Source organism: Pimephales promelas, chromosome 7, assembly GCF_988280905.1.
Source record: "Pimephales promelas chromosome 7, fPimPro1.hap1.1, whole genome shotgun sequence".
NCBI lineage: Eukaryota > Metazoa > Chordata > Actinopteri > Cypriniformes > Leuciscidae > Pimephales > Pimephales promelas.
This window is the reverse complement of record NC_142775.1, coordinates 18665337-18680103: the sequence shown is the minus strand read 5'-3', so window position 1 is coordinate 18680103 and position 14767 is coordinate 18665337. Positions and strand designations below refer to the sequence as shown.

The 14767-nt window shown below is 38.9% G+C and overlaps 1 protein-coding gene across 1 annotated transcript in view; it reads left to right on the top strand.

Moving 5' to 3' along the window:
- Positions 1-14767, top strand: part of dop1b (DOP1 leucine zipper like protein B) — a 28423-nt gene extending 13656 nt beyond the window's left edge. The window contains exons 17-39 of the mRNA XM_039653089.2: positions 146-343; positions 1813-1965; positions 2051-2151; positions 2272-2462; positions 3051-4719; positions 4859-4958; positions 5330-5500; positions 5660-5785; positions 6333-6467; positions 6740-6795; positions 7016-7120; positions 7482-7548; positions 7646-7799; positions 7925-8007; positions 8090-8199; positions 9413-9562; positions 9750-9811; positions 9908-10036; positions 11224-11360; positions 11489-11544; positions 11627-11764; positions 13196-13328; positions 13420-14767. Coding sequence (XP_039509023.2) covers positions 146-343; positions 1813-1965; positions 2051-2151; positions 2272-2462; positions 3051-4719; positions 4859-4958; positions 5330-5500; positions 5660-5785; positions 6333-6467; positions 6740-6795; positions 7016-7120; positions 7482-7548; positions 7646-7799; positions 7925-8007; positions 8090-8199; positions 9413-9562; positions 9750-9811; positions 9908-10036; positions 11224-11360; positions 11489-11544; positions 11627-11764; positions 13196-13328; positions 13420-13665 — 4470 coding nt within the window. The 3' untranslated portion in view covers positions 13666-14767. The remainder of the gene's footprint in view (positions 1-145; positions 344-1812; positions 1966-2050; positions 2152-2271; positions 2463-3050; positions 4720-4858; positions 4959-5329; positions 5501-5659; positions 5786-6332; positions 6468-6739; positions 6796-7015; positions 7121-7481; positions 7549-7645; positions 7800-7924; positions 8008-8089; positions 8200-9412; positions 9563-9749; positions 9812-9907; positions 10037-11223; positions 11361-11488; positions 11545-11626; positions 11765-13195; positions 13329-13419) is intronic.

Genomic DNA, 14767 nt, shown 5'->3' with positions numbered 1-14767 from the left:
GACGAATGGGTTGCCTCTGCACAATGAATTGGGATAGGACATTTTAACATGGAAACATTTCTACTACATCTTTAATTGTTGCATTCTGAAAGCTGCTGAATCATTTAATAATACACATTTTTTTTATATAATTTATGTGTTTTAGGTGCAACATGTTGCTATCTCCTCTTTGTTGGAGCTGATCAATCACTCTCAGTCTTTAGCCCTCGTCATTAAGGATAAAAACCAGCGTTATAAGAACTCTGATGCTAACCCACTGAGTGGACAGCTGCAAATGGTCACCCTGCCACCCATCTACCCAGCTGTTCTCAAAACTCTGGAGGATTCCACAGACTTTTACCTGGTAAGGCACATTATGATTAACAGGTTGCATTTCTTATTAGCTTGTCACGAATGAGAAATGTATAAAATAGGAAAAGGGAATTTCTAGGGGATGGTCCACTATTTTTATTATTTTTTATGTATGGAAGTCCTGCAATTCAGTTTAAAGGGACAATTTCCCTTTTGATAGTTGCATTATCTATTTTTTTAATCCTCAATTATATGTGCATTCATGTTAGAAGAGGCAACATTTATGATACCCAAACTCTACTGATTTGACACGTTATTAAACCTTTACCGTGACTGTTTTAATTACATATTATGAGATTTTAGTCATTCTCCATTCAAGTAGATAGGAATTGTACTGCCTATTGTCTACATAAAATATAGCTGCCTGTTGGTTTTACCAAGATGGCCGCTGGGTGATCCGACTTCCTTAACCACTTAACTGTCACCGTCCCACAGGTGGGACGTTTGCCACTATATTTTTAAAACAATAATATCTTAGTAAATACCTTAAATAATATTGACAAACTATATATCATTTGAAAGCTTACAATCTCTAGTTTCCATATTTGGTGACTGATTTTCAAAATATATTACAGAGGAGCCATAATTTATAAATATAAAACAAGAATATTTTCATACTCATAAGGCGTGTTCAGACCTTTATTTTAAAATAGCAGTAAACATGAAAAATCATGAAAAAATGGTAGATACCTCAGTTTGTTTTCATGCCAAAAGTTCAAAAGATAGAATCCATTCAATTATTTTGGAAAAAAAAGGTCTGAAAAGTTTGAAATATCAAGAAAAAAATAATAAATTCACCATTTGTGACGTGGCAGCTAGCTATGACTTACATGCGTGTTCTTTGTATGTGTTTCTTAGAGGTTCAATTCATATCAAAATCTGCCAAACTTCCCATACTACTTCTGAATAGGATCTCTACTTCAGAAATTGTATGAAAATTGTGAAAATAATGGTTCATATCACTCGAAACATGAATGGAAATGCAGACGCCCTTATATGGGCAGTAATGGAGTCTGATTGTGCCCTAGTGAAAAAGTTTGGTACTGCGCTCAAACAAAATCTTACTGAAAGCTCATTTTTTGAGATATCAACCTAAAATTTGAAACACAACTTGTTCAGATTTTTGGCTTTGATTTTTCTGCCATTTTAGAGTAGCCTAGGTTTTGAAAATATATATTTTATGTAAAATATGAATAATTAATATTTTTGCATTGTACATTTCCATAAACTCAAACCTCAATAACTTTTTTTCTGTTTCACTTTCTTAATTTATTTCACTTCTACAAACATCTGCCAAATGTCTTCTTTAAAACAAGACCAATCATATGTCTATATTCCAAAGCATTCTTGAATTACAACCATTTAAGTTCGAAATGTGCATTTTCATGTCTATTCAAAAAAGGGGGGGTGACAGTTAACAGGTTAAAGTGACTTTGGTTATTGTCTTCAATTCTCTTGTAGCGTGTATCTCAGGTGTTATGGGCTCAGTTAGACACAGAGCGTAGAGAGCATCACGTATCTTGCGTGGAGCTCTTCTATCGGCTTCACTGCTTGGCTCCGTCTGCATCCATCTGCGAGGGCATCATCTGCTTAGGTCTACTCAGTGGGGACAAGGTACTGGGGAAACCTCATTTAATACATTTTACACACACTAAGCCGAAACATTTTTTTAAATTGTGTGTCTGTGTGTTCATTTTAGGTTGTGTGTCTGGAGGCACTTCACAGGTTCTCAGTTTTGTGGCACCTGACACGAGAGATCCAGACAAATCGCAGCACTTCTCTTAACCGCTCCTTTGACAGGTTTATACACCATATTCCTTATATAATTATTTATATAAATAATATTCTTCCTTTGTAACATTCTCCCACAATTTCTTGCCATTACCACTCAATGATCTCTATATCTTTCTGTTTTCTCAGGTCTTTGTTTGTGGTATTAGATAGATTGAACAATCATGATGGTAGTGTAAGGGCCGCAGCACAGAACTGGTTGGTGCGGGCTCTTTCCCTCAGCGATGTGGTCCGCATCTTGGAGCCAGTGCTACTCTTACTGTTGGACCCGAAAACGCAGAGATCACCCATACAAAGCGTCAAACAGAACCTCTCTTTTGGTATGGAATCAAGACACACTGAAACACACAATCCAGATCAAATACACACAGAGGTACCTGAGCTTGAGTTTGAGAGTTAAAGTTTCGGGTCTTGCATTGTTGTATAAAAACTGAAATGATACAAAATGAAGTAATACATTTTCAAATCAAATAATTAGCCATATAAAAATTCAACTTAAATTGTGTTGGCAGTTATAATACACAGTAAACTGGATTATATCTTTACATCTAAAACTTAAATAATCAATATAGTAATTTGCACAAATAGTGTTGAAGACACTATTTATTCTGGTTCTTGATATGTACACTGCCATTCCAAGTTTGGGGGCAGTAAGATTTTTTTTTTTTTAAGAAATTAATACTTTTAATCAGCAATTAAATTAGTTACAAGTCTTTTGAGCAGCAAATCAGCATATTATTATGATCATGTGACACTGAAGACTGGACTAATGGCTGTTCAAGTATGGAGCACCTTGTCAATTGAAATGTTTATTTGTAATGGAATACATTATTTTAGGGCAATGGAAATTATGAATTTAAGAGATGTATATATTCTTGGTGTCTGATTCTACTGTATATGTGATTTAGGTAATGTAAAGTCACTGAGCTGGAGAGACAAATCCATCACAAAAAGTGCTGAAGACAACATGACGCCTGGTTGCCAAACAGAAGAAAGCTTTATTAGTCGCATCACCATAGTGGACCGTGAAGCACTGTGGGCGGAGTTGGAACGAGATCCAGATCTAACACCCACAGACTCCCCAAAAATGTCCCGGAGTGAGAGTGAAGAGACTGAGGGAGAGGACGAAGAAGTAGAGGAAGAAGAGGAAAGTGAACACACCGAATCTGCAGACACAAGTGGTGCTCAGAACTCCACCGAAAACTCCACCTCAAGCTCCGCCCCTTACTTACAGCGCCATGACGATGGTAGCATAGAGGAGGAGGGTGTGGTCATCGGCCTACAGAGGGTGGATTCAGAACGAACACAGGTTTCAGATTCGCTCTCAAGTGATGAAGACGATGGGCAGTTGGAGGCCATGGCCAAATCCCGGATGCTGAAGCGACGGCGAGAGAAACGTGAAGCGGTGGATTCACTGTTCCGCCATGTTCTGCTCTATAAGCAGCAGTACGAGAGCAAGAGAATTCTCTACGCCTTCACTATTTTAGAGACTATCCTCCGTACAAGTGCAGGGCCATTTGTGGAGGCTTTATCCAGTACTTCTCTGGACTGCAGCTCCATTGCCCATCTCAACCTCATCCAGAACCTTCTGCAGAGGCACCGACAGGCTCAAGATGGTGGCAGCTTCTATGGGCAATTGCAGATCTCAACTCCACCAAGTGGAGCTATTCCTGACCCATCCCAGCCAGCGTCTTCTCCTCTCCATTCACCACCTTCCCCTTCTTCTCCACCAACCCTCCTTCTAGAGCTACTCACCTGCCTTTGTATGCGCTATCTCCGCTCTCACTATCCCTCCTATGCTAGCGTTCCCAATTGCCAACTCCAGGCCAATCGGGAGGTGCAGGTGAAAAGCGTGGAAGTACTGACTGAGTTGATGATCCAGTTGGTGAGGGTGGCCCAGCAAGCTCAGATTGGAGAGGCAAAGGGAACTGCTAGTCTGGAGGCTGTCCGCAACCTTCTCTGGGGCTACAAAGTGCAGCAGTACGTCCTTCTAACACTTTCCGCCTCCATGTATGTCTGCCAGAGAGCTGATCGGCCCGACCAGCACGCATTGCCTGAAGAAGACCAAGTAGAAGACGGAGGGGAGATCTCAGAAGAGAGCCTGATCAACTTTGGCCGGGACGGGACCTGGGCTGAGCACCCACTCCAGATTGCCCTTCTGAAGCTTCTGAAGGTTCTTATTGTATTGGAGCACCACGTGTGTCCACCACACACCAAGTCACAAGATCAAGATCAAAGCCATTCCAACCCACAGCGACGTGCAGAACAACCCTCCTCAGCCTTAGCTCGAGAGTGGCAGACAGCTGTGATGTTTCAGCAGTCCATCAAAGCAGTGCGTTACATAGTCAGTCAGCCTATCACCGCTCAAGGCATGTTTGTGTCAGCAGCAGCCCGAGCTTTGCACCCACAATATGGCTGCGCCATGCACCCAGCCTGGGTGACTCTGCTTTGTGAAGTTCTGCCTTATTTAGGACGATCACTGGCCATCATTGTATCACCCATAATTGCCCAGATCTGCAGGAACCTGGATGAACTGGTTAAACAGCACGAGCACGATGGAATCAAGGCTTCACATAAGTAAATAATGTGTGTGGTTGTTTGCGTTTGTGTGAGAGTGGGTGCATATGAAGTGTCTAATAAGGTGTCAATACTTACATGTTGTTGTTTTGTTGCAACCATAGTTTGAATTTGGCTTATATTTTGTGGCTTTCTTTAGTGGTACCTTAAAGAGGGAGAACATCGCGCCTGACTATCCTTTGACCCTACTGGAAGGTCTGACCACTATCACACACTACTGTCTTCTAGACCACAAGAAAGTAAGATATACAAGCACCTGTTAAAGAAAATAGTGGCAGATCCTGGCATAGGTGACATAGACATTTGCGTAGTGAGGCAAAATCCTCCCAACCATCTGAAGTTGCAAAGTTTCTGTACTGTTGGTTGCTAGTAGGAGTATAGCATTGTGGGTTATTTTGCAAAAACTGTTTGCACCATACAATTCAACCAAATACACCAGTTTTCCTGATATACATCCACATACAGTTGTAGTTACAATCTAGTCTAATCTTGCCATGGACATTAAAAATGTCAGGATCACCACTGAGCATGTAAGAATGCTTCAAATGTCACACTAATGTGACTTATGTTCATTTTTTGTGTGTGTGTGTGTGTGTGTGTGTGCCTGTAGACAGCTGCTGGTTGTGATGTTCCAGATCTGCGAAATGCTAGCAATGCCATTCTGGAGGAGTTTCCACACATGATTAGCAGCATGGCCTTACTCTGGGGTGTGGTCAAAGGCTGTGACTCCTCCCGTAGCAGCAAAGCCTCACCCACCTCAGTGTACTTTAAAGGCACAAAGGTATATCCCATACTTGAATAAACAAAAATGTTTTATATTTTACATAATTTTTGTAAAATAATTATATTTTACAAAATTGTATATTATTTGCTTTACTTAAACACCATGCCGTCTTGTTGACTGCTTAATGGTGCGTATTTGTGTTTTTGTTTTCTGTAGATCTTGAGGCAAAAGGTCCTTGAGTTCTTAATGCCATTGACTCAGCAGTTTGGGGTGCAGGTCATGGCCTCTGTGGCTGCTGTATGGAGCAGCAGGAAGAGCCGCAAAAGACGTTCCAGAAATAAGGTTAGCAATCGCTATCAGAATGCAAAAATACGGTGGCCGAGAGAGCTTAACGTGCTGCAACTGAAGCAAACGCATGCAAATAGAAAAAAAAAAGCATTGTAATAGAAAAAAAAAACACATGCATAGAAAAAAAGGGTGCAAAATAGAAAAAAAAAACACCTGCGAATTCAAAAAAACCATCATCATCAGTTTCACAACACGTGAAATATACAGAAGTCCAAATACAGAAGCACGCTGCAAAAGTTCACATACAGAAACATGCTGCAAATAACACAGACCACAACGGAAATGTTTCCAGGGGAACCAAATGAGTGACGAACTTAATCTGCGGGTGTTTTTTCTATATGTATGCGTTTTTATTATTATTATTATTATTTTATTATTATTTGCATGCATTTTATTATTGTTTGCATGTGTTTTATTTTATTTGAATGCGTTTTGCAGCGCGTTGAGCTTTCTCGGCCACCGTACAAAAATGACACAATGTCATACAATAGACTACTGGAATGATGATGTTTTTACATTTTGTTTTTATATTCATGCATAGATCTTACCAGATGCTAGCGATTCTCAAATGACCTTGGTGGACCTTGTGAAGGCACTAAACACACTCCGTACGGACACCATACTGCAGCTCATCAGAGAGGTGGTGAAGAAACCTCATCAGATCAAAGGAGACCAGGTATCCCACACACACACACACACACGTTCACTAATCTATCTAAATGGGGACATTTCATAGACTTGTATTGTTTTTATATACAGCTAGTTATAAATACTATAACCTAACCTAAAACTTTCTCCATTTTTACAATTAAAAAAAAAACATTTTATTAATTTTGTATCATTTATACAAGGACTTCCCCAATATTTTGTCTCCACACACACATGCACGCACATATTTAACTATCGAATTACATAATTTTTAATGCTCAATCTCTTTCTCACTATCAGAAGACTACTTTAGTTGACATTCCAATGCTACAATTCAGCTACGTCTACATTCAAAGGTAAAAGTTTCCATTGACATCATTCTTTGTACATTCTTCAGTAATTGTACCTTATCTTAATTCCTATCATATAATGTATTTTACTGTAAATGACTATAGTCCAGTGAGCTGTTGCAGTCCAGTTTAAGCAAAGATGTTGTTTACTGTACATTGGAAGATTCACCTTAGGCAGATGTGTAGATGGTAATGTCCTTGGGTTTTTCTTTTTTTTTTTTGGCAGTCTCACGGCTCAAGCTCTTCAGGAGAACATCAATCCTCTTCTCTGTCTGCTCAGAGAATCTGCCCAGCTTAACCTCGCCCCTCCTGGACACTTCTTGCTCCTCGGGTGAATAAACTAACGTTTACGTTCACTATTACGTTTGCTCATAGAGATTTGAACAAACCCTAACCCTAAATATTAACCTTTGGTGCACAAATTTACCAGTACGAAACCACCTAGCAAACATATTGCAACATACTAATAACAAAATCAGAACACCTTAGCAACATTACAATGTCCTGGAAACCACTCATGAGTCATGACACCTGCATCGCCTTGCAACATTTTTAAAAAGGCAGTCAGAAAACCCTTAAAGATAAAGAAGAGCTCTTATTAGTTAAATGAAACAATTATTGTTCTTGTTATATACTATTGGAAGGTAAAGTGTCTTTTGAAACATTGATTTCTGTTTATTTTACTGTTACAGCATCCTTAATGACTGTGTAAATAGACTTCCCAATATCGACAACAAGAGAGATACTAAAGAACTGCAGGTAGGACGGATACAGCGAGAGATTTTGTTGATACAGAATTATGTTGATATAGTAGAAATGTCAAAATATGTTTACATAGTAATTGTACCCTCAACAGGAAGTGAGCCAGCGCATACTAGAAGCAGTGGGAGCTGTGGCAGGCTCATCTCTTGAGCAGACTAGCTGGCTGAGCCGTAACCTGGAAGTGAAAGCACAGCCTCAGGTCTGTCCTCAGGGAGATGAAGATGACCATGATGGCAATGAGTTTGAGGGTAAACATGCAGAAAATTGGCTGTATTGCCATCATATGAAATTAATAATGCCTTGCTGTATTACCTACTTTGAAACGGGGGCAGTTTTAAAATGGATTATTTTCATGTCTCTCTCTCTCTCTCAGAGTGTGTTGGCCAGGGTAGCACTATGGTGTCGTCTTCAGTGCCATCTGTATTCAGTGTACAAGCTCTGGTTCTGCTGGCTGAGGTAAGAGACATGTGGTGAAATTGGGTGAGGAAATTAGACAACAGATTACCAGTGTTCTCATTTGTGCTCATTGTGTTTGTAGGTTCTCGCTCCTCTTTTGGACATGGTCTATCGCAGTGATGAGAAGGAGAAAGCTGTGCCTCTCATTTCCCGTCTTATGTATTATGTTTTTCCCTATCTAAAAAATCACAGGTGAGTTTGCTAAAGAAGCGCTTCAATTGAAAATGAAATTATACAGTAGTTGTTAATACTGCTTAGTATTTTATTCAGAAGCTTTTGTCTATTTATTGTCATATGGCATTGGTGTCAGATAATTTTCATTTAAAACTAGGGGTGTGACTAGATCTTGCGATATTAAAACGTGCCAATATTTCTTGTTGATGTGAAAAGCTGTCTTGAGATGTCCGCATAATGGAGTTGAGTTTTGCGGCAAAACATTTTACAGTGCTTGCATTATAATGTTCTGTCTTTTAGTCCATATAATAATTCATACTCCGATAATAGAACTTAAATGACATTCATTACAAGATGATTAATTACAACATTTCATTGTTTTGCATTTTGTGAATTTCAGTTTAATAAAAGACTATTTTTCCAGTCATTCAACATCATATTGGAACATCATATTTCATCATTCAAAACTATTAAAAATATTGTTAAAATATCGTCTTGTATCTTTTTGTCTGTAGGGTTGGGTACCGAACTCGGTACTTTTATTGACACCCACCGACCAAATTATGTCTGTAATACCAAGTACCGATTCACATTAAATTAAATTTTGGTATCTGAGAATGCACTTTTTATGAATATTCAATCATCACAGACAATGGCAGACATGGCAGACCAAGGCAGATCTGGCATAATGTAAATAACAATTCTGTAAATTACTTACAGTTTCTTTACAGTTATTGATGTAAACATGCTTAAAGTACCGAAAAAAGGTCCGTTGCCCAGATAGCAAACTGACATTGAATCAACGTGGAAATATGACATCGAAACAACGTTGATCTGACATTGTTTTGCTCATCGAATTAACGTTGAACCAACGTCAGACGCGTCATTCTTTCAAAACTAACGGAAAATCAACTTGAAATCAACGCGTTGTTTCAACGTTATGAAAGCAAACCAATTTTCGATTTCATTTAGCTTTGAAGAATGCCGCGTCTGACGTTGGTTCAACGTTAATTCGATGAGCAAATCAACGTTGTTTCAATGTCATGAGAGACGTCGTTTCCACGTTGATTCAATGTCAGTTTGCTGTCTGGGTGGGTACCGGCACCGAATGTAAACGGTTAAAATGTAGATATACTTAACCCTACTCATGAGCTAAGTGTATCATCACACCCCTATTTAAAACTTTTGATTTATAGATAGCTGTATCTCAATTCATTTCTCTGTCTCTCAGTGCCTATAACATGCCTAGTTTCTGTGCGGGTGCTCAGTTGTTGAGCAATCTGAGTGGATATGCTTACACTAAACGAGCGTGGAAGAAAGAGGTGCTGGAACTCTTCATGGACCCAATGTTTTTCACAATGGAGTCCTCGTGTTCCTGCCAGTAAGATGCATACTCACACAATACTGTAAATTTTATTCTTGTTTAACGTTGTGTTTTGTTTTGTTTTTCAAGTCATGCGCATAAAATCAAAATAGTTAAATAGTTTGCGTGGCCTATGTAAAGTACATAGATTGCTGAGCCTATTAGTTTGTTTTTGAAGCCACTAAACTCCCATATTGTGCTTTAGTTGGAGATCCATCGTTGACCATCTTCTGACTCATGAGAAAACAATGTTCAAAGACTTGATGAGTGAGTATATGTGCATATTTTTGCTTTAGACAGTCATTTGTTGTAAGATCAGTGTGTTGATTTTTATTGTGTGGGTTCATGTTTTACCATATACAGGCATGCAGAGCAGTTCTTTAAAGCTCTTCAACAGCGCTGAGCAGAAGCCCATGCTACTGAAACGACAGGCTTTTGCCATGTTTAGCGGAGAGAATGACCAGTACCACTTCTATTTGCCTCTCATACAAGGTATCACTGAGTCTGTGTGGAAAACAAATACACTCACTTAAAGGATTATTAGGAACACCTGTTTAATTTCTCATTAATGCAATTATCTAATCAATCACATGGCAGTTGCTTCAATGCATTTAGGGGTGTGGTCCTGGTCAAGACAATCTCCTGAACTCCAAACTGAATGTCAGAATGGGAAAGAAAGGTGATTTAAGTAATTTTGAGCGTGGCATGGCTGTTGGTGCCAGACGGGCCAAGTCTGAGTATTTCACAATCTGCAAGTTACTGGGATTTTCACGCACAACCATTTCTAGGGTTTACACGGAATGGTGTGAAAAGAGAAAAACATCCAGTATGCGGCAATCCTGTGTGTCTTATCCACTGCGCCATCACCACCCCTTACAACAGCAGAAGACCCCACTGGGTACCACTCATCTCCACTACAAATAGGAAAAAGAGGCAACAATTTACAAGAGCTCACCAAAATTGGACAGTTGAAGACTGGAAAAATGTTGCCTGGTCTGATGAGTCTCGAATTCTGTTGAGACATTCAGATGGTAGAGTCAGAATTTGGCGTAAACAGAATGAGAACATGGATCCATCATGACTTGTTACCACTGTGCAGGCTGGTGGTGGTGGTGTAATGGTGTGGTGGATGTTTTCTTGGCACACTTTAGGCCCCTTAGTGCCAATTGGGCATCATTTAAATGCCACGGCCTACCTTAGCATTATTTCTGACCATATCCATCCCTGTATGGCCACCATGTACCCATCCACTGATGGCTACTTCCAGCAGGATAATGCACCATGTCACAAAGCTCAAATCATTTTAAATTGGTTTCTTGAACATGACAATGAGTTTACTGTACTAAAATGACCCCCACAGTCACCAGATCTCAACCCAATAGAGCATCTTTGAGATGTGGTGGAATGGGAGCTTCGTGCCCTGGATGTGCATCCCACAAATCTCCATCAACTGCAAGATGCTATCCTTTCAAACATTTCTAAACAATGCTTTCATCACCTTGTTGAATAAATGGCATGTAGAATTAAGGCAGCTCTGAAGGCGAAAGGGGGTCCAACACAAATCATTAGTATGATGTTCGTAATAATCCTTTAAGTGAGTGTATAGGTTACTTGTGTAGTACCCTATATAGCATAGGAACATTTTCAAGCTAACACTTTCTTCATCAAATATATTCTAGAGCGTCTAACAGAGAACCTGCGTGTAGGACAGACTCCATCAGTGTCAGCTCAGATGTTCCTCATGTTCCGTGTTCTCCTGTTGAGGATCTCACCACAACATCTCACCTCTCTCTGGCCAATCATGGTCACTGAGCTGGTAAGAAATATGCCAGTGGTCCTCTCCTCACTAGAGCATTTGTTCGTTGTGTTCAAATGCTTCATCGGTTGTTTGAAATGTTTGTTTGTTTTTTGTAACAGTTTGAAAATTTATATTGAATATTTCAGATACGCATTTTTAACCGCCTTGAGAAGACACTGCTGGATGACAAAGAAGTTTCAAAGTGAGTCTCCCTTTATGAAAAATTGCTGTCTGTATATATATTTCCCCTCAATTTTCATGGAGAAATTTTTTCTGTGTTTCAGGAGTAAATTGCGAGGTGGCCATGACAAGAATGGCCTACTGTGCTTCCCTCAGGCAGAGCTGGACATGTACTTGTCAGCTTGCAAGTTCCTGGACACCGCTGTGTCCTTCCCTCCAGAGCAGATGCCACTGTTTCAAATGTGAGACTCATGTGAACTGTGTGTATGCATGTACTCCTGCCATACCTGTGATAAATGATGAGAAACAGTTTAATTGAGTATTATTATAGATGTTTTTTTTATGAATTATTGTCAAGTTTTAGTTTACTTAAACTTCTAAAGAACAGAAGTAGTGCGTGGACATTCTCCAATGGTCAAATGGCCAAACACTGTTCTGTTGAAATTAATACGAAATGTTTCTATGTTAGAATGATTTCTGAAGGATCATGTGACACTGAAGACTGAAGTAATGGCTGCTCAAAAATTTAAGCTTTGCAATAGAGTCCCGAAGTGATGACGTCACTTTGTAGGACAACTCGGAAGCTAGCGGCGCATGGGTTCCCTCGATCGAAAAGCTATGCGTTTTCCCTATAGACTTTTGGAAAATCGCCAAAAATAAGATCTGTGTTCAACAAAGAGTTGTGACCCTTACACGTTTTGTATATCAAGATAATCTTTACAAGTTAATCCACAATTTATACATTTTGAAGCCTATATACAGTTTTTAAAAAACCACAAGCAGGTTGTAATTAGTGTGTTCTATGTCATCGATCAAAACGTGAAAATATTTAGAGGCTTTGTTCAGGCAAAAGCAAAAGCCCATTGAAAAATCCCATAGACTTTAGAGCGAGGGAACCGGGAGTGCTAAAATGCTAACTCACTTCCGCGTTTTGGCATACAGAGTGACGGCGTAACTTCGGCACTCTATTACAGGAATAAATTACATTTTAAAATCGTTGAAAATGGCTTTTTAAAATGGTGATAATATTTAACCATTTTCTGTGTTTTTGATCAAATAAATGCAACCTTGGTAAACATAAGACACCTCTTTGAAAAACACTGCACTGTAGTGTACGTGGGGCTAAAAGGGTTATTTCATCCAAATATTACAAAATTACATTATCATTTACTTGCCCTCAAGTCTTTTAAAGCAGTTGTTCTCCATACAATGAAAATGTAAAATCCAAAATCACCATAAAGTTGTCCTGGTGTGCTATATTTAAATCTAGACTTGAAATATAGCACACAATTCAGACTACTTGGAAAAATGTATTGCACTTCTATCCTTTTGTGGAGCTTGGCAATATAAATTATCACCCATTTTCATAGTATGGAAAATAAAATGGCTCAGACATTCTGCAAAAAAAAACAAAATTTCTTAAATTATTCTTTCTTTACATACCTAACATCACAAAGACCTTTTATTTAAGGTACAGGCACCTTCTATTAATATAACATGGTGAACTTCTTATTAGGTCTTTTGTCCTAAGTGGACTGTCATGGCTGCCCTAACATTGGTGTTAGATCATTAGGTTCTGTATTATTTCCCAACATAAATGACTTCTGATATGCTCCACACCCTAAAATATACTGTACATGACCTCTTAATCACTTGCCAATATTTATTTATAGGTATCGGTGGGCTTTCATTCCTGAAGTAGATGTTGACCGTTATGATGGGCCAGGAAACACTCTGCTGGAAGGCGAAAAAGAATGTAAACCCCATATTGTTAGGATACTAGATGGAATAAACCGACGCTATGGGGTAAGACATGCTTAAAATATCTGTGACTCAGCACCACCTAACCAGTAAAGACCCAATTGTCAGTCTATAAGTATTTTGGCTGTGTGTTCAGGAGCTGAATGGAACCGCAGGTGAGTCCAGCACAGACCGATTGGTGTTTCCTTTGCTCACACTGCGTTCCCTCTGCTCCATCGTGGATCTCGTGCCGTTCTTCAGCACCCTCTGCTGCTCTTTTAATGGCTCCTCCGCACACCTCCCACATTATGCTGTGGACTACCCACCCCCCAGCAGCGATCAGGTCATGAAACGCCTAGAGAACATCATTGAAGGAGAGTTCCTCGATGGAATGGACAGTTAGATGATATTCTCAAATTCTGCATTCGCTTTTGCAATTTATGTAATCGGTTTCTCTTCAAACACAAAGGTGCAGTGAAATTTCATTTAAATGCATAAAGGTCCCTGCTAATTTTCTTATGATCTTAATCAATGCACGTTAAGCTGTTGAAGGTCTCTTAAAATTGTATGATTATTCCGAGTCGTACACGCTGTGAATATATATCGTCTTTGTATTTTAATTTGGCTTAATGTGGGCTTTCTAAGCATTCTGTTCATTTTGTGAACATTCCATTACCTTTTTTTATTAAGTGAGCCAAAATAATGATCATTCGGCCATGTTTCAACGGCCATAATGATCACAACAAACAGATAATTTATTCTCTGGTCCATGGCATTTTTCAGTTGTGTGTAGGGCTGTCAGTCATTTCTTGACTTAAAATCCCTTAGCAGTATTTTTGCTTCCTGACAAATTTCCCTTTTCCCTGTATAGCTCCTATCTATCTGTTGAAAATCATTGTCTTTTGTCTACCAGTATCTATTTAAAAAACGTTGTTGGATTCTTTACGTCTTTTATTCTGCTATATTTCCCCACTTGCTTTAAGTGAAGGTTAATATGTCTTTATTCTTATGTGGATATTGAATGTCTTCTTTTACGCTGTGTAGAATGAATATGACAAAAACGGAATTGTAAAGCACATTTTTTTTTCTGTACCTAAGGGAATGTTTTTGATCCATGTTTGTGTTCTTGATCATCTCAAGGATGTTTTATGCTGTTGCTTTAATTTTAGAGTGCAGGCGGTTATAGTTCATCTCTAATGTGTTACTGCTAGTATACTATCTTGCCCTTTGATTGAAGTGCCTAAAAATAAACGCTCTAATTGTGAAACATCTTTGCTTGTTCTGTAGTTGCTACATGCAATTGTACCACAGAAACAGTCAAATGAGAAGCTTATATTTCCCATTAATAGCTGAGTTATTATTTCAGTGATATCAGAATTTAGTGATTTGTTCTCTTGAATGTAGACTTTTTTTTGAGGAAAAACAATGTTAATGCTTAATAAAGTGAATTATTTTATGTGTATGTTCTGCACATCTGAATAAAATGACTCTGAATCATAAAGTTA